The following is a 26,908-nucleotide window of genomic DNA, read 5'->3' on the forward strand; positions in this document are numbered from 1 at the left end:
AGCCTGCACAAAATAAGAAATACAGTTGTAAGAAAACAATGTGAAATATAAGCAATAAACAATTGGGTATCAACCCGAAGAATAACATGGATTTGACATGTGGAGAGAGAAGTGAAGATAGAATATTAAAAGAAGTTGATAGGTGGAAACCAAAGAATAAGAGAAGAACAAGAAGACCTAGAAAAAGCTAAAAAGATACCATTAAAGAAGATGAAGTCTTGATCTCAGCAGATATTACATCTAATGTATGAAGAAGAAGAAGAAAAAGAGTTGGGATGAAAATAAAACATTTAAGAAAAGACCAGGATACACAGATACAGTATGTGAGTTCTGAAAAAAATAAGGATATCGAACATATGTCATCAATAATAGAATGAAATATGATTCTGCCGTTTATATATTTATTTAAGAGGGTGGATAGTCATCTACATAGAATGGGAAAAGAGTTAGCAAAACAGATGTTTTATGCCTAGCAGGGAAAAGCCCCAAAGAAAAAGTAAGTCCAAATGGTTTGATTGTTAGGAGCAGATTAGAAGACTAATGATATTTAATACAGAAACAACTCTGACGAACAATACATTAAATTAGAAGAGAAATTATTATTATAATGACAATAAAATACAAACTTGTTCATCCCTTACCATCACACTATCATGTACACCCTTCGATATTAGATATTAATGATTATGATATATTCATTTCGCATAAGAAATACTCGGATATTATTAATATGTATGATAAGAATGGAATAAATTCTAATTTCAAATAAATTTTGATTTTTTTTTTTTTTTTTTGGCTTTGGCACATTGTTTCAATGTGCACTGTGAAGGGATTTGAAGTAAACGCATCATTATTAAAAGCATTCAAGTATCTCCATTGAGCCTGGAAAAGAGCAGCAATGCATATCAGGCCCTTCCGTAAATTTTTCCATTGATAATCCAGTCACTACTCGATCTAGCAGATCATTAATTAGTTCAGAAAATTCAAAAGCCAAAGAGATAATCCTTCACAACCATTTTCTTCTTTAGTCAATTTCCACGTGGCTGACGACTTGTTTCGTAATACATTAGTCTTTTCCATTTGTCTGTCTTCCATCATTTTAAATGCATCCACTAATCTTGCATTGTCCAGGAAATTGATCTCGCTCTCTCCCAAAGGGCCTTTCTGCTATTTTAGGTCTTGGTATGTATATTTCCCTGCATGAAGAGTCTGTTACTGTTCTCTTCCTTTCTTGAGATATGAGCAAAATATATATGTTGATTCTCTCTCTCTCTCTCTCTCTACCATGTTATAGAGACACATTTCAAGATTTAATTGATATGTCCAAAATATCTGCTGATTCTCTCTCTCTCTCTATCATGTTGCAGAGACATATCTGTCAAGATTTAATTGATCGCCGATTCGCGGATTCTCCTAACGATTCTTCTTTCAGACGAAGGAACTCGATACATTCTTCTCCAGGCCATCATCTAAAAAATTATTGCCTTTTCAGTGTCCATGATGGTGAGCCACAAAGAACCACAGGAACGATTAAGGATCTGACCAGTCTGATCTTTGTGTTGATAGATCCATATACCGGCCATTGAATTAGACATCTTTATTCAGATGTTCGTAAACTTAATTTACGTAGTGTATATGCAAAATACTTCGTTACGTTCTTCAAAATCTGTTCTAAATAACCATTTGGGAATGTTGCTGGTCAGTAAACCTCATTAGTGTTAATCACAAAGGAAAAAAATATCTGACCTTTCGGAATTCGATAAAGCGCTTATTGCAGGTGACGCCAAGCTAAAGCCAAGATTTTAAAAACAGCAGAGCTGACTATTTTCTCAAAAGACAAGATATCTGGGTATTTAGTCAGTGGGAAAATCAACCACATTGCTTATTTAAGAGGCATAACTATGTCCTAAGAAAGTGTCAGAAACTAGAATCTTCTTCGTCGTCTAAGTTTTATTTTTTTTTTTATGTTGAGCTCATACACGAGAGGTTGGTTGATCAACCTATAGTAAATTAGTACCGTGTATGGGTAGTGGATTGGGAAGGGAGGAACCTGTTCACATTTGATTTAAATGGCTGTATATTTTGAAACACAACAGTGGGTAGACTATTCGACACCACAGCAGTTGAAAGGATGAAGGAAGAAGAAAAGAAATTTGTTCTGTTTGTTTCAATGTGCACTGTGAAGGAATTTAGAGCAGCAGATGCATGTCTTCCAACGAGCTAGTACTAAGTTGGGAAATGACTGTTTTTATTTCAGATGATCATTTCCCATGGAAATATTTGTATAATATACATATTGCAGAAACCAAACGTCTGTAAGAAAGTAGGGGAGTGAGGTGATAAGAGATGGGTCATTAATAAGTCTAATTGCTTTCCTCTGTATTGAGTCAAGCATTTTGAGTGAACTTTTAGGGACCCCACCTCATATATGAGAGCAGTATTTAATAGCTGGGCGGATTTGTGATTTGTATAATGTTAACAGCTCTCCAGGAGTGAAGTAACGCCTTGAGCGAAAGAGAAATCCTAGTTTCTCTTTCTCTCAAGACGAATTTCGCTCAAGCTCAGGATGCAATGGTTGTGAGGTGTATATGCCAGGAGAGGCTTGATGTCAGGGTAATTTCAAGAAGTGAAATCTCAAATTGTCTAGAAATTTGAGTATCGTCAAAAAATACTGGGGAAAAAAAGGTTCTTTTTTTATAAGAAATAGGACAGGACTGGGGCTTATTAGCATTGATATTGATGAGGTTATCTTAACCTTATTGGAGGATGGCTTCGAGTACAAAATTGAGGGCGGTGGTGGTTGATATTCTATAGGTAGAGGTCAGTTGTGTAGGGTAAAGTTTATGAAATGAAAGGGAGGTGTGCAATGTGCTGTCGTCTGCAAACTGTGTATCGGTTTGGATGTCAATTGAAGTAGGACATTGATGTATAGCAGGAAGAGGGTTGGTAAGAGGACAGAACCTCATGGAAACCCCCAGTATTAGTGAATGATGAGAGAATACGGAACCATCCACCATCACACACTGTGCGTCCAGACAGAAAACTGGATATCCAACTACAGAAGTTCTTGGGCAGACCAAATGATGATAGTTTGCTTGGTATGCCTTTGTGCCAAACCTGGTCGGAAGTTTGAAGATATCAACAGCAACCACTTGAAATTCAGCAAACTTTGATATTTGTCAAGAGATGGGTCACATATATGAGCAGATCTTCTGGTGATCAGCAGCGACGGAATTCATACTGGTGATCGTTTATTAGGTGGACGATGTCAAGATAATGTAGGAATTGGGAATTGATGATTTTTTACATTAGTTTAGACAGAACTGAGGTAAGCGAGTAGGGTGGTACTTGGAAGGCAGGGACTTGTCGCCCTTCTTAAGAATGGGTTAAATATAGGACAGTTTCCAGGTTACTGGATAGATACCCGTTTAGTAAGGGTTGTATAGGCGACCTAGGATAGGAGTCAGTTTTGGTGCCCAAACTTTCGGGACAATTGAAGATATGCCATCAGGGCCAGGATTTTTTATGATCTCTTCTTGGCAAAAGGATAAAGGCAGCAGTGTATGTTAGGTATCTGGAATGGTTGGGTGGGGCATTTACCATTATAAGTTATGAATACATTGGAAACAAAGTGTGAAGCCAGAAGACTGGCTTTTTCTGTGTGTGATGATGCAATAGAGCAATCTGTGTATGAGAGGGGTGGGAATAGTATTATGCAGAAGTTACAGCCAATTACTTTGGCGAGACCAAAAGGTTGAGACCAAAACTTACCTGTTCAAACGGCTGCCGTTTGAACAGGCAAGTTTTGGGCTGCCGTTGGGACAGGCAAGATTGTGAACAGGCAAGTTTCCTGCTTTTAGCTCTTTTTAAATCTGTTTGGGAGCATTAATTTTTTTTACATCCATTTCAGGCATTAGTATAAATTCCATAGGAGTTCTTGATTTCAGCCAGTTATGGTATGTTTAGTTTTTGATATGTACAGCCTTGGTGCATCTTTTGGAGACTCAGGGTTTATTTAGGGAATGGCAGTTCAGAATAGTGTGGGGAATGTATGTTTCCATGCAACTGAAGATTTCTTTGGTGATAAGTTCGGTAAGTTTGCATTGGAAAGCCTGAAGCAATAGTCCAACAGTCGGAATGAGGCACAGAAATCGTGTAGGCTGTTCCAGTTGGCACTGTTATGTTATAAATAGATGTTATGTTAAATGTCAAACTATTCTTGTATGAGAGTGGCTGTATAAGCTTGTTTCATGGGAGAGGAGATAAGCACTAGATTGTGGTCAGAATTACCTAGCGGACCCTCTGCTATCACTATGTATTGAAGTGTCATTGGTGAGGAAGAGATCGAAGGTGTTTGGGAAGTGGTTTGAGTTATCAGGTATTCTGATTAGCATCTGAACCGTTGTGTAAGGTTGTTAGTGACGGCAAATGGTTCAGCATATCTGCCTGCAAGATCTGCACAACTGGAGGAGGACAGCCAACTGTTGTGTGGACATTAAAATCTCCTAGGATGATAATTTCTCTGTTGAGAAAGTGGGATTGCAGAAAATGAATTTGACTAAGTCGAGAATGGATAATTTCAACAAAAAAAGGTCAAAGTTGGGCGATTCTATGTTCTGTGCTCTCTGGCGAGGTATGTCAGAGCGATGAGTCGAAAGGAATTAAATAGTGTGTAGTTTGGAAGGTTGAAATAAATAGACCTGAGAAGGTGGTAGTGGACATTATTAAGGTCGGAGTTTAGGCCACAGATGGTGGTGAAGTGGATATGCAAGGTCCTGGGAGGAATATATTTGACCACAAGGGTCTTGCATATTTCCTAGGCACTGCCTGCATACTGGTTTCCATGGTGGCTACTAGTGGCGTCACTTCATTTTTGCACCAATTTAACTTGCTCCTAGTCAATGATCCAACTCGGTCTCCATTTTGACTTTTTTCTTCAAATTCTCTTAGAAGAAGGCGTCCTTGTTTCCTCGGTGCAAATGTTAGGTCTCATCGAGAACGTATGCGCGATTTGGGGCAAGTGTCTTTGAACTTGTTGATAGCTGTCTTTAATTTAGATCTGCTTGTCAGAGTGTGTCACATGTCACTTTTACGAGGCGTGGAATGTTCGTTACCTGAGAAAGGAAGGTTGAGATAAATAGTGCTTGTTCGTTTGTATGAACAACAAAAATTCCTGTGTGCAGCAATTGACTAAAGTATTGAATGAAGGCTTTTCCCTACTCATATCTCACTGAACTATGTGTAGGATACTGAAGAGAATCGGTATTTGAAGTTATATGCCTATACCAAACCACTGATTTCTGCGAAGAACCGCAAAGTTCGTCTACAGTGGTGTCAGGAACACCGTGACTATACAATGGAAAAATGTCATGTGGTCCTACGAGTCACAGTACACCTTGTTCTCTGCCCAGGGTAGGCAAAGAGTTTGGCGGAAGTCCCATGAAGTAATGAACCCAGCTGAAACTCTTAACACAAGTAAAGACTCTGGATGCGGTGTCGTGGTGTGGGACGTGTTCTTTTGAAATGGAACAGGTGTCCTGATATTGCTGGAAGGTTGAATGCTCTCCAAGGAATATTTAAACTTTGTTGAGTAAGTCCATCCTGCAATCTCTTGTTATCCAGAAGGTAATTATGAGTGACAATGATATTGTGTATCACTCAAGAATAGTTCACAAGTGGTTCAACAAATATGAAAGTTCTTTCCACCATCCTTACTGGTTAAAACAAAGCCCGGATCTGAAACCTATTGAGAATGTATTGGCCATGTTATTGGACATAAAGGTTTCTAATTCATTGGCTAGTATATCTATCTTTCTATTCTTTCAGATCGTGGTGAGATCAGTCATGGTTGCAAGCAGTCCAGTAATATTTTGCTTTATGATTCTTACATAGGATCATCAGCTTTGTTTTACTATTATCTATCTTGAATCCATACGTCGAACGATTGCATTAAATTTTCCAAGAAGTCTATTGACGTTCTTTTCATTTTCTATTATTAGTACTATGTCATCAACATATTTCAAGTTTCTGATTCTTTAGCCGCTTATCGATATGACTCTATTCTAGTCTTCCCCAGATCTCATGATGAATTCCTCACCATATCATTTGAAGAGAACAGGATATAGTATTCAAAACCTTGCTTACTACTTTTCATTTTTATTTTTTATAAACAGAAATAGTCTGATAATGTTTTATCAACTCTAAGGTTGACTTGTTAACTGAATAAGATGTTTGCGATAGCCGGAATTAGACATTAAATCCTACATCACTTTCCAATTTATGCACTCGAAGGCTTTAGTATTGTCAATAAGGCATAAATAAATAGGGCTATAGATTTCTCTTGATTTCTCAATGAGGTGTCTGAGATTGGATATCTTGCTTATGGTACCTCTTGCGTTCATGAATCCAACCTGTGCTGAAGAGATATGAGCCTTCAAGTGATTATTAATTCTCTCTCTCTTTGATAACTCAGAGCAGGCTTTTCTTTCGCTTGGAATTAATATTATTGATCTACAGGTTTAACATTTATTGGTGCTTTGTGTTTTTAAGGATTGTTATAAAGATCACTTCATCCACTCCGATGGCCAGATACCAGTCGCCCAAATTCAATTCATAATCTCAATACTGCTTCAATTCCAGCTCCTCTGTCTATTGCGATTATCATATCGTACAATATTGTACGATATCACAGCACCAACTTCTGCTTATTGTACAATAAGCAGAAGTTGGTGCTGTGATAAATATTGACTAATAGAAGTTCCTGAAAGTGCAGTTAGTAACTTAATGTTAAATGCTGTTGGAAGGCAAGTTATTAGGATGCAATTACTTCGAGTAGCTCCTTTTCTTTGTTTTTCAAAATCTGAACTGTCCTTCCTGTTGGCATTCATTCTTCAATTGACTTTGTTTACAATGAGTTGTTAAATGTTGTAATGTTGTGTTGATAATGATATGAAATGTCTTGATTCCTGTTAGACTCCAGATCTATGACTGCAATACTAGTAACAATTTTTCATGTGACAATGAGTTTTAAGCCATTTTGTGTGAAGCAGAGTCAAACAAGATTAAATAAACTGTGGGGGTGTTACAGACTTGGTGGACCGATTGCAAGCAACGAATTTTGATTACTATTTTCGCATCATGGATGCGAAAATAGTAATCAAAATGGCTGACTTTTATTATTAGAACACCGTTTGGGTAGCTATGAATTCGCGTGAAAAGAATAAGAAACTTAATTTATTGAGCTGATGCGAGACAACTTCTTCAAGCAGCATGTGAGAGAAGGAACTGGAGTTTAAACAGTATTAAATCTGATTATAGTGTCAGAGGACGGTAAAGACGAAACTATTGTTTGGTGACAGTGATCATGCGGTACTCACTTGGGAAGTAGCTAAGTTTTTTAATGTTCCATTCAGAAAAGGTTACATGCTCAAATACAAAGCAGGGAATTATGACCACCAGATGAATATGCTGGATTCTGTGTCATTTTATCAGTTATTGGATGGGAAGTATCTCAACAGTGCTTGGGGAGTGTTTAAAAATACTTAAATGGTGCATTATCAGAATGAGTCCCTAGAGTTCGAAGAATAATTAGAGTACGAGTGAAATGGATATGTAATCTTATCAAGCAAGAGATTCGTAAGAAAAAGATGATATGGAAGACATATCATGTGCCTAAGATTTGATGCGTTTTCATTCCATATCTGAAAATTTTATACAATAAAACAGATGAATAAAGCAAAAGGAGGAACACCAAAATGGAAATTACGTTTAGAATCAAAAGTAAAAATACAAAATATTATACAAGAAAACAGGTGAATAAATCGAAACGAGGATCCTCAAATGGTAATTGCGTTTAGAATGAAAAGTAAACAAATTTCGAACAGATGTTAGAAATTTAAAGAATCTGAAACAAGGAAATTTTTAGCAAGAAAAGATCAAGAGCAGTTTTGTAAACTCCTCTTATCCTTTTTCGCACCCTCCATAAAATGAAAAATGGCATCAACCAAAATCCTGTATGAATCTTTCAGAAGTTTATAAGTCTCAATCATAACACCTATGTTTCTCTTGTTTGCTAGTGTCTGCAGTGTACATATAAATGATTTACAGTGCTCAGACTCATTTGCTGGGGAACCAGGGCAAATCACTGGAATGAAACTGGAAGAAGATGAAATATGAATCCAGTATCAAGAAGATGCTAAAAGCCAATGTATGAAATTTGGAAACAAAAATTTCAATGGAAGAGTCACTGAACAGTAATTAATAGACCAACGAAGATTTATTATAAGAAACAAAGTTTTCAGTGATGTTGAACTTGAAGAATTACAAAGACAGATTGTCATGAAACAACAGCAAGAACAGGCAGCCGAAAGACATATGGAAGAGAGACTTCAGGTAAATTTCCCTCACCAACCTTCCCAAAAACTTGACCACTACTCCTGAGATACTTATTGGTCGATCGTTGGATATAATCTGTCTTTGCGCCACCCTTGTGCAATGGGGCCATATATTCTTTCCATTCCTGTGGAATCTTTCCTGTGCTGAGGCTCATATTATATAGCCCGATGAAAGGAATAGCTAATTCAGCTGAAAACTCTTTTAGCATTCTTTCTGATATCCCATCAGTCCCTATTGCTGAATTCTTATTCAGTTTGTGCAACAGCTCTAATACATTCTTCTCGTATACTTGAGTTTCTTCATCGTGAACAGTTGCTCAATACTGCATACACCAGCGTGTATGCGTTCGCAAAATGGGCACTAATTAGTTGATCAACCTCTCCTGCATCTGTCACCCTGACATCCAGTATCACTCTCTGCATTCATTTGAGTTATTCTTTCATATTCATTTTTTTCCCTTTTATTTGCAGCATTACAATGGAATTCTTTGTGGTTGTCTTTAGTTTGCAGAGCCAGTTTCTTTTCTTATACAGATTTAGCTTTCCATACAGCATTTCCGTACAACATTCCGTAAAACAGTTTTGACCCTTCTGGCCTGCTACTTTTCATTTCATCACTAATTTTAACAACCGACACCATCTTTATGTTTTCCTTCACGGTTTTCCTTCCACATCCTTTTCTTACAAATCTCTTGCTTGATAAGATTATACACCCATTTCATTCGTACTCTATTTATTCTTCGAACTCTATGGACACGTTCTGATATTGCATCAATTTGATATTTTTTGAATGCTTCCAATGCACTGTGGATATTTTTCTCATCCATCAACCGATACCATTGTGATGAACCCAGTATACCTCAGTTGGTCATAATTTCCTGGTTTGTGTTTCAGCATGTAACCATTTCTGAATGGAACATCATAAACTTAGCCACTTCCCAAGTGTATACACACACACACACACACACACATCCATACATACATGCACTCAAAGAATGATTTTAATTTTGTTTAATATTTTTGTGGCATTTAATTATTTTTCGCTTTTGAATTTTTTTGACATTATTTTTTAAAAGTGGTCGTTGGTAATTTCGTGGTTTACGAATGACAATTTATTTAGCAAATACACCCCCAGTGTACTTAATATTTTGTAGCGCATTTATTCTTTACTTAATTAAAAATTTGATGCTTGTTTCGAAACCTTATTCAGTGGACTTTCTGTGTATTGTGAGCACGTGGTTGTATGTTATATGCTTAGGCTTTAATAATGGCTATGTTATTAAAATTTCGTTTCCGTACTTTAGCTGTATTTACTGTATGTTGCCCATTGTTTTCATTTTTATTTTGTGTATCATGGTCGTTGCTATATAATTTTAGGGAATCAACTGCCACACATTGTGGGGTAAGAATATCTGGCGTGTTCTATAAAATTTTGTACCTTTGGGAAAGAGAGTTTGTGACATAAAACTTCACGAAATTACATTCTCGTCAACCTTTTAAAACTTGAAATTACAATTTCTGTGATTAACGATTAGTTCGAATTTACTAAATGATGCATAAGTGCTTTAACTTGTTATTAAACATTATGTTCAATAACAAGTAGCACTCATCACTGGCGTTCATTTCTTATGTACTCGATCAGCTGTGGTATTTAAATATAATGCCGATTTTGTTTTATTGTACATTCTGTTATATTTCTAGTAGCCTATAGATTGTGCCCATTGTTATTACATCCGGTTTTCCTCATATTTTTACTCTTCTTTCTTCAGAAAAGGAGGAGCCATACCTGAAATCTTTAAATATCATGGGAGAAAGCATACAGTGTAAATAATGACTGATGATTTCCTTTCTGTAGTACACAGATGTAATATTTATTCACCTGAACAATTCTTTGACCTTTTTCTGTGGCTTATTAAAGGTCTCAAATAATTCCATGATTTATTTTTTGATAATGTCTCTAGTGGTGCAGGTCTCAAAATTCCCAGTTTGTTGTATTCTGGAACTGAGTTACAGTGACTTACTCTGTTAGCCATTGAACATGGAATATTTTAATGTTACTATTTTGTTTTCTTCTACATGTGACTTTAACTATAAGCTGTATAGTAATGGTAATTTTTTTTCCCTTCCATAAAGACAAATTGTTGGATATCCTATGTAGCAGAAATCCCAGCTTCCTTACATTTTGTGGTACTTTTGAGATATGTATGTGGGTGAACTTAGATATCTATTAATGGCTAGATATTGGGTAGAATTACATATTGTAATGTTTGTTTTGTATTGAGTGCAGTTATTTCTTAAATGTTTCATTGCACCTTTTTGGTGATTTTGCACAATTTGATCTTGCAAATATGCATATTTATCCCAGACTAAATAATATACTTAATAAAGCAGCCAGTTGATCATTAGTGTTATCAGCCTTCTATGGATCACAAAACTATACTGTGCCATCATCTGTGCATCCTTCACACTCCCTAGTGTAGTGCTCATTCCACTTACCCACTCTCCATTCTTTAAAAAAAAACTTCTCTTCTCCACTATTCTTATTACTATTCTTATTCTATTATATTACTATATTTTTCTGTTATACTATTCTTATTCTATCTTTCTTATTACTATTCCACTATTTTATTTAAAAAATTCTTCTTACTTGCCACCTCTTAATGCAATTTTTAAAAATGATCTCTGTTCACTTGTTCCTTTCATCAAGTTATGTGTTCATCACTTCACTCCCCTTCCAGTGTACGAGCTCTGTAATTATATTCTTTTATTTTATCATGGTACATGAACTGTGAACATGCTAAATGACAGTACTTGATTCCTTTTCAGTGACGGAATGTGCTTTATAGTATCAAATTTGTTCGTAGTGTGCTAAATGTGATATGTACAGAGACATGTCTAATTTACAACAGCTGCTCTGTTGGTTTTATACAAAGGTGAAAGGATTTCCTCCTGGAAAGTCCTGTTTCTTTATCCTATAAACCAGGCAAACTAGTGGAAAACAAACCTGGCCTTACAGCCTTCCTTGTTTCAGTTCTAATTTCAAAACAACCACTCTTTCTTTTTTTTTCTTCTCATTATTGTAGAAACCTGTATTTTTTTTTTTCCCATAAAATTTTATTATATCCTCTGAACTTTATTTCCTTGTTCCGCTATCATTTGGAGATCCATGTCTCATCAATGGACTGTGTGGCATTCTTGCTCTGCATTCCCTATGAAATCTCACTCCAACATAAAACTGATAATCTCCATCACTTTTCCACACACACTGCCTGTGCATGTATCTTTCGTGACTATATCAATCATCAAAAGGTATTTCCTTTCTTGATGTATACATTCAGCATAAACAAGATGGATCCATCCATTTCCACTTCTCTTTACCCACAACCAACTTTTTCAGGTCTTTATATCCACAATACATCATCTCACCATCCATCTCAAATATATGACATTATAAAATCTTTAGTATCCAGAGCATAGAAGATAGTTCTTCAGAAGAATCTCTGAATCAGGAATTGGAAATTGTCAAAAAAATACAGCCTTACTAAATGGATATAATCCAATAATAACCCAAAAAATAATTAGCCACTTTTCCTATGATTCACCCAGATAAAAAGCCCACAAGACTCCTATACCATATATTAAAGGCATCTCTGAATGTGTAGCAAAAATTAATGAAAAAATATCAACTCATTGCTACCTATTAACCCATCAACCAAATTCACAACTTGTTACCTTCTACAAATGACAAGCTCTCACCAATGATACTATTTGGCATATACAAAGTGCCATGTTTGTAACTTGTTTTACTATGGACAAATGGGAAGATCTATAAATAAACATGTCTCTGAACATCAAGACCACATCCGTCTTATCAAACCTCACAAATCTGGCTTTGCATAACATGGAATCGAAAACACTAACCACACGATCCAGTAGCAAAATGCTAAGCTGCTACATAGATCCATATATAAGCATGAACGTTTATATAAAGAAAATGCTGAAGCCTTATGTCATAGACCTAATCTTAATCAGAATGGCTGTCTTACTATTCTTAAACAAGCAATGTGGATTATTTTTCCACTGATCCTTAGAACCCACATTATTTCAGACATTAAAAAAAAAATACGAGTGTTAGGGTTAGGGACCATGAGATGGTGGCACTTGTTGAGCCTTCTCTCTTCGCTGCGTGCCTGTTAATTAGTGATAGCCTTGGGCCAGCTATCTCTGATTGGGTAGCAGTGGAGATTGAACTGCCCACTCAGTCTCCAAAAGTTAGATAGGGCTGAAAACGGCCTCGCCTACTCCCTATATATATATGGGAATAAAAAAGCGTTAGTTGATTTTTTTTTTTTGATTAAACATCTGGGATATCTCGCCTTTTGAGAAACCAGTCTGTTCTGTTTTCAAAATCATGTCTCCAGCCAGACATGCACCCACAATCAGCCTTTTAACGAATCCAAAAAGATCCTTTGTTTTTTTTTTTCCATTGTAATCAACACTGTTGACACTGACCATCAGCATTCTTAAGTAATATCTAGAACATGTAGAGACACATATGATCAACTATTTTGCATATACACTGCATAAGTGAAAGATTTCTAATTCAGTGGTTGGTATGTGCAGTTAAGTGGATGATGAGTGAGTTTCCTGGAACTTTCCAGAATAATAATAACAAAATCAAGAAAGTACTGCAAATTCTGCACTGTACTGTGCTGTATTGTACTATGATCTGCACTGTACTGTATTGTACTATGAACATAGAACATAAATATTATAAAGATGGTAAAATGTTCTGGAGGTATTGATCATAGTGATGGTAGAAAGTATTGATTGTGCATTAGAGCAAACAGGAAAGATGGCATTAAAACTAAAAGGATATCCTGGATGTCTAGAGTAATTCAGAAATGTCAATATGACCAAATGGACACACTTCTGTTTATTAGTTTTGGGGAAAAAAATTTTTTTTTTAATATACAGGTATCCCTTGCTTAACATGGGATTTGATTAATGCAGCGAAATTAATTGCGACAATCCCTTTATATATGCGGCAAGAGTTTTAATTAATGTGCCTTCAAATTCACCATGCAAGCCTCGAGGATGAGCATGTTAATGAGCATGACGACGTGATTTCTCCCATTAAGCATTAAGAGTGGGTGTATTACAAGCTCCAATTGTTCTGCCATATTTACAAATTACGTTCTTCATAAAAGTTTTTTTGTTCAAAAAAGAATTTCATCCAAATTCTCTTAACGATCTGTGTGAGAATGTGAAAGTTTTATTTTTTTTTCTACCAAATATGACATCATTACTACAACCCATGGACATCATTGTAATTTTCAAAACCTATTTTCTTAAAAAGACATTCTCAAAGGGTAGAAACAACAACAGGAGAAAATGCGATTACTCTCCAAGAATTTTGGAAAAATTTTAACATTAAACACGCAATTAAAAATTTTCATGACTCGGAGCAAGTGTCTTCTCGCTGCATGAGAGCTGTTTGGAAAAACCTTTTGCCAGAATGCGCTAATGATTTAGGTGGTTTTAAAAATCCTGTGAACAACATGGTTTGAAGAAATCGTTGCAATTGGTGAAGACCTTGAAGATGTTAAAGAATTATTGGATTCAAATTGAAAAGATTTCAGCGACAACTATCTTCTTGAAATTGAACAACAACGTGCTTATGAAGATAATGAACAAATGGAATGTGAAGATGAGGATCCAAAGGAGATAACAATCAAAGAACTGGATGGAATATTTCGCAGTTTAGAATCGTTTAAGCAGCAAGTAATGGATATGGATCCAGATGTTAATCGAAGAATGCTTGTTTTTGCTGAGGTCTAGAGAGTCATTTTGCTTGTTATCATAGAATTTATGCTGATAAGAAAAAACGAAAACTGTTCAAATGACTCTTAACTTTTTTTGATAAAAAAAATTTGCAGTTACTAATGTAGGTATGAGCATTTATTAAACATTTACTTCATTTATTTTTTATCTTTCCTAAAAGAGTACCATATAAAACTAATCATTAATACAGTAATCGATCATTTACAAATTGTAATTTTTACCATTGATTATTATATCTGATTAACGCGATTTTGATATATGCAGTAACATCGAGGGATTAATTGCATTAATCAAGGGATACCTGTATATATATATATATAAAACAGAGGATTGAAATTTTAAGTTCAGGAGAAGCATTGCAGAGGTAAGTAATGAACAAATTACGTTCTTCGTAAAAGTTTTTTGTTCAAAAAAGAATTTCATCCAAATTCTCTTAATGATCTGTGTGAGAATGTGAAAGTTTTATTTTTTTTTCTACCAAATATGACATCATTACTACAACCCATGGACATGGGCATCATTATAAGTTTCAAAACCTATTTTCTTAAAAAGACATTCTCAAAGAGTAGAAACAACAACAACAGGAGAAAATGCGAAAATGAAGAAAACTGAAAGGATTGAAAGGAAAAGTCAGAGTGCTGAGAAATTTGTTGACCGGTAAAGACTGACAAAGGTTTGGTGTGCTTTTATGTAAAGTTCTATGCACACCACACTGGGACATCTGTGTTCAAATCTGGTCATCTGTATCATTCAAGAAAATGAAAAGACTTGAGGGCACATTGGTAGGTAACAAAAATGGTATTAGGATTGCAGAATATTGGCTGCGGGGAGGACTGTGAACTTCAGAATTTGGTGGGGTGATGATGTGATTGCGATATTTGTTGACGATTATTTACTTAATGGACACTAAAATCAGTTTTCAAAGAATTGGAAAGAAGGAACAGTAAGTAACTGTGTTAAAGCGTAAATGCTGGGAGAGACTTATGTTAATGGTTTAATGGAATGAAACAGCACTAGGAAAGGATTAAAAATAGTATTTAATTCTCCCAATCTTTCATTTCAGTTACAGAGACATCATCATCAGAGTGTTTCACTAAATTTTGTGCTTGTGTGTTACGTCTCATTTTATATATACACACAAAAAAGCAGCACAAAACTAAGTGAAACAATGATGATGTCTCTGTACTGTTTTTAGTACTGTTTTTAATCTTTTTTTAATCAACCTTTAATCCATTAATATTTTAAATCCTTTCCTAGTGCTGTTTCACTCCATTAACTTTTAACATAAGAACATTAAGTAAGCTGTGCAAAGGAAATGGTGAGTAAGAGAGCAAAAGTAGTTTTTGAATGAAGAGTAGTGTGCTTAGAAAGTATTACCTCTGATTGTGGTGAGAGTGCAGACACTGAATGAGTTTGAATAAGCTGTGGTGTGATTTACTTAGTAGTGTTATGTCTGGAATTGAGCGTGTGTATTGAGACTAATTACTGTGAAGTTCATGTGATTTTGATAATTAAACAAAGCTTAGTTATAATTAAACTTAATTTGAATAAAAATTATTTCTGTCTTTCAGAAGGTATAGCTCAAAGTTGAATTCCAGATATGGTAGTGGTGTTTATCATATTATCCATGCATTAAAAAAAAAAAATGTTCCCTTTGATTGTTTAGAAACTTTTTAACATTAACTTCTGTTGTTTCCCATTATTTAAGAAAGCTGGTTGTGAAATTACAGAGAACTTTTTGTACTGGTTAATATTTACAGAAACATAATTGAAAGGAAGCTGAGAAAAATTAAAGAGAAACTTAGACAAGTGCAAGCTAGATTCATGCCAAATTAAGATGAGTTTTATATGTTAATTAGCTGAGAAATTGTGAGGATGTTTTAGGGATATTGAAAGGCACATGATAAAGATGTCAATTACAGAGCTTTTTCAGAACATAGCAATTAAGTTATAAATTTCTCAAATTTGCTCATATTTTATAACAGTGTTACGGCCAAGTTGGATAAAGGGAATGGATACACTAAGTCATTTGATAGGATACCACACAATAGGCTGTTGCGTAAACTGGAGAATATGGGATTGGAATATAATCTATTGACTTGGATCAGGGAATGGTTGACAGACATATCAAAAAGTGGTATACAGTGGGTGTGAATCTGTCATATTTAAAGCAGATGCGGCAGTAGGCGACCCCTAGGGGACGATTCCTGGACACCTTCGGGTGACTAACTGGCCTGCTACACTTTTCCTCCCTTCCAGGGTTAGAAGTCCTGGTAGGGTTAAGTTTCCTTGCTTGCAATAACTCATCAGATGAAGGCTCCAACTCTTATAGGCCAGAGGCAGGAAACTCGTCGAGTGTGATTTCACATGTCTGTTTCTTGTTTGGAGGTGATCCTGCCATCCGTCCCAGCAGCATCCGCAGGAAGAAAGTTAAAAGAAAGCTCTGCAAGGACTATCATCAACCCATTTCTTCAAGTTCTCATCATGCTTGTTCCGGCAGTCAAGGAGTTCCAAATCTCAGACACTTTGTGTGTCAGGTCTGTGATCGTGGATTCTCTACTGCAGTTGGCCTTGGCATGCATCGCACCTCTAAACATTCAGCAGAACCCAACGCTGCAATATGAACTGAGTGCGTTAAAGCACGTTGGACTGCTGAAGAAGAAAAGATCCTCGCTGCTCATGAGATCGAGTTGACGACTCGATGAGTAAAGAACATGAATGAGGCTTTATTTAGGGTGTTCCCATTAAGATCTTTAGATGCCATCAAGTGTCATCGATGGAAAGCCAGTTACAAGCCTTAGTTCAAGAATTGGCACCCCCATCCAGTAGGGACAGGTCACTGCCTCTCCATCTTCCAGTCACTATGCTGCTGTTGAAGAAGAGGCTTTGATTTGATCTAGAGATGATCATCTAGATCATCTCTAGATGATCCTCCTCTTCCGGAATATAACCGTCAAGTTCTGAAATCTCTCATCCAGACTCGCCTTCTGGGAATGGATATCACAGATCAGTTAAATGACTACCTCCATGCTGAATTCTCCGAACACTCGATGCATCATCAGCCTACGTCTGTCAACACGTCTGTCACTACGATGTCAACATCAGCCTACGTCTCATTCTACAATGACTTTGTCAAATAGGAAGCAGAGGAAGAGGGCTATGCAGTTATGCAGGTCCTCTATAAAAAGAATAGAGGGCAACGTGCCAAGACGTTCTTCCCCTCCACCTCTAGCAGACTTACATGATGATTTTGTTAAATTTTGGAGTACAGTCTTTTCTGCTCCACCTCCACACTTCCCTGATGATGACCAACCTGCGATATTGAGATCCATTCCTGCGCTTCAAATATACCAGCCTGTCTTCATCAAAGCAGCTCTTCCATCCAATTTCTCTGCCTCTGGACCTGATGGCTTTCCTGCGGCTAGGCTTCGAAAGGTGCCTTTGAAGATTCTTCAAGACTTATTGGACATTTCTCCTTTCCAGTAAAGCAATACCACCATACCTACACGCATCAAGAACTATCTTCATTCCGAAGAAAGAAACTTCAAGCCATGCATCAGACTTTAGACCTATTACCATCTCCCTGTGATACTTATTCTATCATAAAATCTTAGTTAAACGACTTCAGCAACATATATAGCATGATTATAGACAGAGAGCCTTTGTCCCTTCGGACGGCTGTGGCAAGAATATATATCTTCTTTCTTGTCTTCTCTCTGATTCCTGCCACCGCCTTAAGTAAAGGTTGGTCGATTGGTAGAGCCTCTGCTATAATGATTCAGCAAAAAGTTAAGCAAGTTTGAGCTCAGTTAGTAGTTGGAAGTTCGATGCTGTTGGCACACTCTCCCTCGATGAGTCTTTGGACTCCGTGGAGGTGTCACATAATAATAATATATGGCATCGCTGGATATTATTATTATGTGAATGTATATGGATATTCTGTTGAAGGGAGACACTATCAAAGACCAAAAGGTCTTTGATAGCATCTCCCTTCCTGCTCTCGTTCGAGTGCTGTCTATTGCTGGATGTCCAGAACCCTTTCCTTCCTATGTTATGGAGCTATACTTGGGTAGCTCCATCACTATCACTACAGGGTCCCGTGAGACTTCTGTTCCCGCAGTGTGGGGTGTTCGCCAGGGTGATCTCTATCTCCCCTTTTCTTTAACTGGTCATAGATGAGTTTCTTCACTCTCTTCCTAGCCATATACAGGCTAGGAAGAGCTATCGGTTTCCGAACAGCCTTTAGGCTGTTCGGAAACCGATTTGTTTGAAAACTGAAAACATTTTCCCATAAGTATTAATGTGAAATGGATTAATCCATTCCCCTACCCCAGATGATTGCTCATTTAAACCATTATAACAGCACTTCATGCATAAAATCTTACATAAAAGAAAAGTATAAACACAATAAATAGATAAAACATAGACGAAAATTTAACTTCTTTACCTGTACGGAGGAGATTTGATGGCATAAGTGAAAAGTGGTGAGGAAGGAGAGTCCCCTTCCACAAAAACATTTGGTAACTGCCCTTCTGGGTTTTTTTCTCTTTCTGTTTTCTGTCTCTTGGCACCACTCGACTCTGCTTGAGATACACTGGGCCTTTGTCTCACGAAAAACCTGTCCAATGAGATTTATTTTTGCCTGCATTTTAAAATGTTTCTGAAGTGAAACATGGCATTGAAATTGGAAAGGTTTATGATGCGGTTTGCTACAGCTTTGTCAGGGTGATATCTTTCTACAAAATTTTGGACCTCACCCCATTTCGCATACATTTCGTTGATCAAAGAACCAGGAACATCCTTTCTTCCTTCCTCTGTCTCTGAAGACGTTTCCTCCACCACCATCTTTTTCTGCTGCTCCTGAAGGTGTTCAAGTTCTTCAGTGAACTTATTCCTGTGGTCCTCCACATCAGCATTGTCAACTTCCAAGCCCATGCTTTTGTGTCTCTGGGCAAAAGTGTCTGCTTGGAAGTCACTTGCACCCAGACTTTGTCAAGGATATGTAAGCAATGGAGGATGTTGAAGTGATTTCTCCAGAATTCTCTGTGTTAATTCTCTGTCAGAGGTCACTTCAAAACACCTTTGAAACAGTGCATTAGTGTAGAGTTTCTTAAAGTTCAAAATGACTTGCTTGTCCATGGGCTGGATTAGAGGAGCTGTGTTAGGGAGCAGGAACTTCACTGTGATAAAATCAACCCCCCCCACCACCAACACATCCTCCAAGCCTGGAGGGTGAGCATGGTCCATCACAAGAAGGCATTTTATTGGGAAATTTTTTCTTGAAGGTATTTTCTCACTATTGGGGCAAAGACTTCATGGATCCTCTCAATAAAATATTGCCTGGTTACCTAAGACTTACTATTAGCCCTCCACATAACAGACAATTTACTTTTCATGAGTTATTTATGATTTTTCTTAAACACCCTCGAATTCTCAGAGTGGTACACAAGCAACGATTTGACCTTGAAGTCCCCACTTGCATTTCCACATAGCAAAAGAGTCAGCCTGTCCTTCATTGGCTTGTGTCCTGGCGATGCTTTTTTTTTCTCCTGAGTGGCATAGGTCCTCCTTGGCAATGTTTTTCTAAAATAAGCCGGTTTCATCACAATTGATCACTTGTTGGAGTAAAAAACCCTAAGCCATTACATAGTCACTAAATTCTTGCACATATTTCTCTGCAGCTTCTTGATTGGAACTCGCAGCCTCCCCATGCCTAACCACACTGTATGCCACCTCCTAAATTTCTTGAACCACCCTCTACTAGCTTTGAACACATCAGTATCGGCACTTGTATCAGGTTTTCTTTAAATGTCTTCATGTAATCGCCTCGCATTTTCACAAATTAAAGCCTCAGAAACACTATTACCGGCTAACTGTCTCGTTTATCCAAATTAGCAACAATTTTTCCACTTCTTCAATTTTCTGTGATTTTGTTTAGTAAAAACTTTCACCCCTCTTGCAACATCAGAGGTGTAGCTCAGTGAAATTGGTTGCCTCGCTACACAGCGCGAAGAAGGGGTGTTGTGAGTTCTATTCTGGTTGTTGACATGACGAACTTCTTCTAAGCCTTTTGGCCAGCCTGGTTGGCCAAGTGGATAGCATATCCACTCTCCAGCCAAAAGGCTGTGGGTTCACATTTGAACTCCCTGGAGGTATCAAATAATAATAATAATAACTAACATCAGCTCCCTTGATCACCTCTTTATTTTTGAGTATTGTACAGATGGTTGATTTTGCTGCAACGAACTGCATTGCGAGATCCGAGACACGAAAGCCATTTTCATGTTTGCGTATGATTTCTTTTTTCACCTCTATCATGGTTCTAACAACTTCTCTTTTCGCTTTGCTGCTATCACTATCCTTCTTTGGCCCCATGGTCAGAAAAAAAAAAAAAAATCAGCTAACGCCATTTTATTCCCATATAGGGAGTAAGCAAGGCCGTTTTAGCCCTATCTAACTTTAGGAGACTGAGTGGGCAGTTCAATCTCCACTGGTACCTAATCAGAGATAGCTGGCCCAAGGCTATCACTAATTAAGTGGCACGCAGTGAAGAAAGATGGCTTAACAATTGCCGCCATCTCGTGGTCCCTAATCCTAACACAATATATTTAATGTCTGAAATAATGTGGGTTCTACGGTTGATTTTCCTGAGTTTACAGGACGAAAAACCCAAGTTTCTGGGAGAAAAAACCCGCTTGCCCGTGTCAGAGATCGGGAACCGTTCGAAAAAAGGCTTAGAAAAAATTTCCTCTCGTTGCTGACTAGATTCAAAAGCAAGTCTTCCTTCGTGCGGTCAAGCACTGTGGTGTGGCCCCATGGTGACTTATTTAATAATAATTTATTTAAAAAGAACAACAAAACAAAAAGAAAATTAAGAATTTGCACTGCAAATTTGAGCAGGAGAATCAGTAACTGATGCTGTTCTGCCGTACATCTCAGCTTGCAGGGCATTGTTGCCAGTTTGCCTGTTCGGGAACCGAGATTCTGTTCGGAAACCGGTGCATTTTTTGTTCAGAAAATATGTTCAGGAACCGAATTGTTCGAGATGAGAGTCGTTCGACAACTGAGGGTTTACTGTAGGCTACTCTCTAGGCGCTTCTTCCTTTAATTCCATGCAGACGATCTTATTCTCGTTGCCTCTACTAAGGTAGGCTTGCAGGAACTCCTTGACCGGGCAGTTGACCTTTTCTTTATTTGAGGCCTTTCTAGTAATGTAGAGAAGTCCTGATCTTTAGCTCTTTTCCCCTCTGGTCGTGACAAGAAGCTTAAGGTTGAGATTATAGGTTTTTCCCTGCACTGGAGATGTTGCATGCTTGGACCATCCTGGAAGACTGGGGGATACCTCGGTATCATGTTCAGGAAAGCTCCTCTCAAACCCCAGCAATGACTGGTTTCTCCTTTCCCACTATTTCCTACCTCACTTTTTCCACAAGTTGGTGCTTGGTAGGATATATATATCTTGGTACTGTCCCGATTGGACAGAGTTATCCATTCAGCCCTGAGATCATGACTCCGACTGCTGCCTGACACCCCTACTGCATATTTCCATGCGAGGATGAAGGATGGCGGGCTCAGGGTTCCATCAGTTAGATGCCTGATCCCACACCTGCGGCTGTCCCAAATCGCAAAGTTAGAACTATCTTCTTCCCCTATCTGCAGAGAGGCTTTCTATAGCTCGTTAATACAAGAAGACTTTAGGCAGGCTAAAGGCTGGTTCCCATTATCAAGGTACCTTAATTGAGTCAGCACCCACAGAACACGAGATCGGCATCTCTGCTGCACTGTTCTGTAGATGGTGCTCCATTAAAACAGTCATATCTGGTGCCTTCCCATCATGATTGGGTAAGGGATGGCACTAGACTCCTCCCTGTGTTCGAGTATATTGACCTTATCAGGACGAGGATCAATGCCCTGCCCACTCGAGCCCGCACAGCTTGATGGTAGTGATGACTCAAACTGCAGGACTGGCTGCCACTGCAGTGAGACATTGTCTCATATAACCCAGTGTTGCTTCCACAACCATGGGGTCTCTGTGTGGAGGCATGACGCCGTGGTCTCCATTCTGAACATCCGCTTTAAGAACAAAGGTTGGGAGACCGCAGTGGAACCACATTATAGGACCTCCACAGGTTTGCGTAAGCCAGACTAAGTGATTAAAAGAGATGGTGATGTTTGGGTAGTTGATGCCCAGGTGGTGGTGGGAACAGGGCGCCCTATAGCCATAATAATAAGGTAAACTATTATAAGAATAACCAAGATCTAGTTAGTAAGATACGGGAGGAGCATGGGGGCAACTCCGAGGGGGCAACTCCCTACATTTACGTGCCGTATGGAGCGCAGATAGCTATAAAGACTTAAAACAGCTTGAGCTTGCGCAAGAGGATATAAAAGTTCTTTCCTTGAGGGCCCTACAGGACACACTGGTGGTATGGCATTGCCACCAGAGAATGACTACAATGATAACTAGAACAGGCATAGGGTAAAACACTTGTAAAGGCTTATGCCTATATCAAGTCTGGACGTGATATAAGGGTAGTGCTGCCCATAACCAGTACAAAGTACTTTATCATATTGATGGTACTGGATTACAGGAAATTGATGAGGGGATCTGGGGATGATGGCAGACAGGGAGTTTAAATTCAGAAGACATTGCAAAAGTTGACAAAATAAATCAAAGGATTACTTAGATGTTTAAGAATACATTGGCAAGTAAAGATATGCAGGTTATTATCCATCTTTATAAGATTGATTTGTCTTCATCTTTACTATTGTGCACAAATTTGGTCACTTGGGTTTCTTTTGGATCAAGAGGTAGTGGGGAATTCAGAGATGAGTGACCAAGCTGGTGACAGGTCTGTTAAATGCTCTTCAGGAGGATATATTAAAGGTGTATGAATTGCAGCATTTAGTTGACAGGCAGAGGATATGAGAATTGATAGACACTTATAAGTTACTAAAGGGATTCCATAAGATTGACAAAGAAGAAAATTTTCAATACATGAAGAGTAGGGAGGGTGAGAACAAGGGGGTCACCCCTGGAAGTCATTGCACAAAGCAAGCCGGTCATTAGAACACATGCAATTAATATATATATATACACTGTCCTCATAGCTTGAGTTGCTTTGGCTGTAAATCTAAATAAACCAGACCAAATCCCTGGAAGTTGTGTAAGACTGTGGTTAGTAAAGGCATGCAGACTAGGTTGTTTGCTTGGAGAGTGGTGAATGAGGGGGAATGAATTGCCAGAAGTAGTGTGAGTTTCTTGACAGTGAACAGGTTTAAGGAGAGGTATGACAAGTGCTGCATGAACAATAGTTGGTGTGGGTCTCCTGTTCCATTGTGATACTTCCTATAATAATAATATTCAGGTATAAGGCATGAGTACATGCTATACAAGGCTTCAGTTCTGCATTTCAACATAATCCATAATTATATATTAGTTTTCTCTTACATTTTTTTTATGTTCAAAACACAATGGCTAAACTAATTATATCAACCTTGTACAAGAGGTCACAGATCCCTAAACAGGCAGTCAGAAAAAAGAAGAAACGTGTGGATTTGTTTTTTTAAACTGATAAAGGTTGTTGTTAGCAGTGAAAATAGTGTGGATAAAGTTTTTCTTTGTCCACACAAGAAGTTTGAAGTTGAACTTTATATGCATATTGAGTAGCTATTTATGTCTTTACATGTTTAGAAAAAAAAAAAAAAGTGGAGAAACAAAATACTTACAGAAAAGACAATACAGAAACTGAGAAAATCACTGAGGCAGAGGAGTGTCATATATTTAAAGTAAGAGTTCATAAGGCAGAACACTGGAATAAGATGGTAATTATTTTAATTCATAATACAATATTTCATCCTATAGACATAGGATTTCTTCAGGTGTAAACATACAAACTAATAGACAAGCAGTAAAGACTAACAAAGGTAAGAACCGCTATGTAGTTATAGAAGAGACTGATGTTTTTCTAATTGTGCATTGCATTGTTCAGTGTGTTGTGCATGTTTATGCATTTGTGTGCACGCATTTGGCTAACATGTATTCAGACAAGTTGATATGTGGGTTTATATTTAGATGTTTAGGATCTAATGCCATTACCAAGGATTCCCACATTTTTTTCTCAATTTTGTCATTGCAGTGGTGTAATAGTAGTTCCAAGTGATCCCTTAACACTTGATGTCTCATTGCTGAAGTGTTTCCTGGGTCAACTGAAGAAAGCACTTGTGATGACAAAGCTGAGTCTCTCACTCCTATAGTATTCAGTACCTCGAATGTGTTCTTCAATACGTTGCTCAATTGATTTTTCTGTCTCTCTATAATAAGATGACTGGCAATCTCACTCTAGCCGATAAACACCTGGATATTTAAGTGGGCCATGTCAAAGTTTTGTGGATAAGAGCAGTGATCTCATCTTGATAAATAGATAAATACTGCTCTGATTTTATATTCTTTAAGTTAGCCTAGTGGCTTTGCGCTTCGCAACCATATGCCTGGGGAAGGAGTGTCCTAGGTTCGATTCCCGTCCACGACGTGAGGAGCTTAAGGATCTTCCTCAGCCATAGCCAAGTTAGCCAGTCTTGGGCGTGGGCAGCAGGGTTTTTTTCCACCAGTTTATCTGGGGTTTTTCATCCCGCAAGCAGGCAAACCAGCCCCGTGAACTCACAGGTTACAGTCATAAATACTTACGGCAAGGAAGGCAACGGGAAACCACCTTGCTCATAATCATCTCTCCCTAGAATGGTAGCATATAGCTACCCTCCCCCGGCCATATGGCAGATGGGAACCAGAAGAAGAAGAAGTTTTTTTTGCCAGCTTTATGGAAATAGAGCTAATATATGGAAGTGTAACAAAGTCTGTTTTGTTTTCTTCTTCATTAGAAACATTTCTAATTTCAGAACTATTACACCATTGCTATGACATAACCGAGAACAAAATTTGGGAATCCGTGGAAATGGCATTAGATCCTAAACATCTAAATATAAACCCAAGTACCAACTTGTCTGCATGCAATGTCATTAGCCAAACGTGTGCAAGCGAATGTGTAAACATGCACAACATGCTGAACAATGCAATGCACAATTAAAAATATTAAAAAAAAAAAAAAAGAATCAGTCTATTCTATAACTACATAGTGGTTATGGTCCTTGTTAGTTTTTACTGCTTGTTTACTAGTTTGTATGTTTACACCTGAAGAAGAAATCCTATGTAATTAAGATGAAATGTCATGCTACGAATTAAAATAATTACCATTTTATTCCGGTGTTCTACCTTATAAACTTTTATTTACATATTCCTGAATCGGCAAAGTCTGTACATCAGGGAAGGCCAACCTTTTATGTTCCATGTCCCAGTTTTTTTCATGTACAAGTTCAGATGTGCCATACAACTCTTGTACCGTTAAAAACTCCCTGTAAAAATGTTAATATAGATATGATATATTGATTTAATATAAAACAAGATAAACATTACTTATCTTAATGAGACTTTTGAGTCTGTTTTGATTTTACTAAGCTTACAAGGCAACTCAACAGTTGCCAGGAAGCTATGTCGGGATCTTAGTCTTTGGGGCACTGTGGTCTGGCTGAATAATGGGTGGCATTCATTTGTCTGCTTCTTTCATCAGCTGAGAATGCAGATCTTAGAATTGAAGGGGGTGCAATACTAGCCAAAGTATACAGGTCTTTTAGTGGTGTTGGTTTCAGGCATCATGTAATTAAGTGGCAGCTTTCATTCAATGCTGGATCAAGTTTTTCAGTATGGCAGGATCTGGACCATACTGGGCAGGCATATTCAGCAGAAGAATAGCAAAAGGCCAAGGCAGAAGAGCTCAGTGTGTTAGGATCTGCACCCCATTTGGAGGAGGTAAGCTTTCTTAATATGTTGTTTCTTGCATTCACTTTTGCCTTTGTTTTTTCTATGTGGGTTTTATATGAGAGAGTGTGATCGAAAGTCACACCGAGGTAGATTGGGTTCCAGGAATGTTCTATTTTAGATCCTATCCAAGAAATCTAGCTTCCTGTTGGCTTCCTTATTGTTATGGTGGAAAAGGCCAGTCTGGGTTTTCAAGGGGTTTGGTTTTAGTTGATTGCTGATATAGTATGTGGTTAGACTATTTAAGGCAAGTGATAGAGTAGTTTCAATGGACTTGAAATTTTTTGATTGAGTACCTATGGCAAGGTCATCAGCATAGATAAAATTTCTAGTTCGTGGAAAGATGGGGAGATCATTGATGTAGATGCTGAAAAGTAATGGTGATAACACACTTCCCTGGGGGATGCCATTTTTTGGAGGTGCCAGTGGCTCTTCCTTCCCCCCAGGTCCACATAAAAGCATCTGTTTTCCAAGAGTGATTGGATCAGGAGGACAAGACAATAGTCTCTAGTTATTCTGTATATTTTATTTCTGAGTGTGTGAGATGGTTTATGGTATCATATGCTGCAGTTAGGTCTACAAAGACTGCTCCTATGGCTAGTTTTTGCTCATAACCATTTTCTATATATTGAGTGAGGTTGAGAATTTGTGATGTGCAGGATTTGCCTAGTCTAAAGCCAGCCTGCTTAGCAATAAGATGGGGTTCGATTAGGGGTTGTAGCCTATTCAAAATTAATCGTTCATAGAGTTTAAAGAGGTTGCTGAGTAGTGATATAGGTCTGTAATTTTTTGCTTCTGT

The 26,908-nt window shown here is 37.7% G+C and overlaps 1 protein-coding gene across 5 annotated transcripts in view; it reads left to right on the forward strand.

The window, feature by feature from the left end:
- The first annotated feature begins 9,610 nt into the window (after window positions 1–9,610).
- Window positions 9,611–26,908, forward strand: part of LOC150109295 (acyltransferase PGAP2-like) — a 222,977-nt gene continuing 205,679 nt past the window's right edge. For all 5 annotated transcript variants that reach the window (XM_090407069.1, XM_090407099.1, XM_090407088.1 and 2 more), the window contains exon 1: window positions 9,611–9,795. In XM_090407069.1, coding sequence (XP_090263195.1) covers window positions 9,661–9,795 — 135 coding nt within the window. In that variant the 5' untranslated portion in view covers window positions 9,611–9,660. The remainder of the gene's footprint in view (window positions 9,796–26,908) is intronic.

This window comes from Typopeltis vanoorti, chromosome 2 (genome assembly GCF_054136105.1).
Source record: "Typopeltis vanoorti isolate ZY-2024b chromosome 2, IOZ_Tvanoo_1.0, whole genome shotgun sequence".
Lineage (NCBI taxonomy): Eukaryota > Metazoa > Arthropoda > Arachnida > Uropygi > Thelyphonidae > Typopeltis > Typopeltis vanoorti.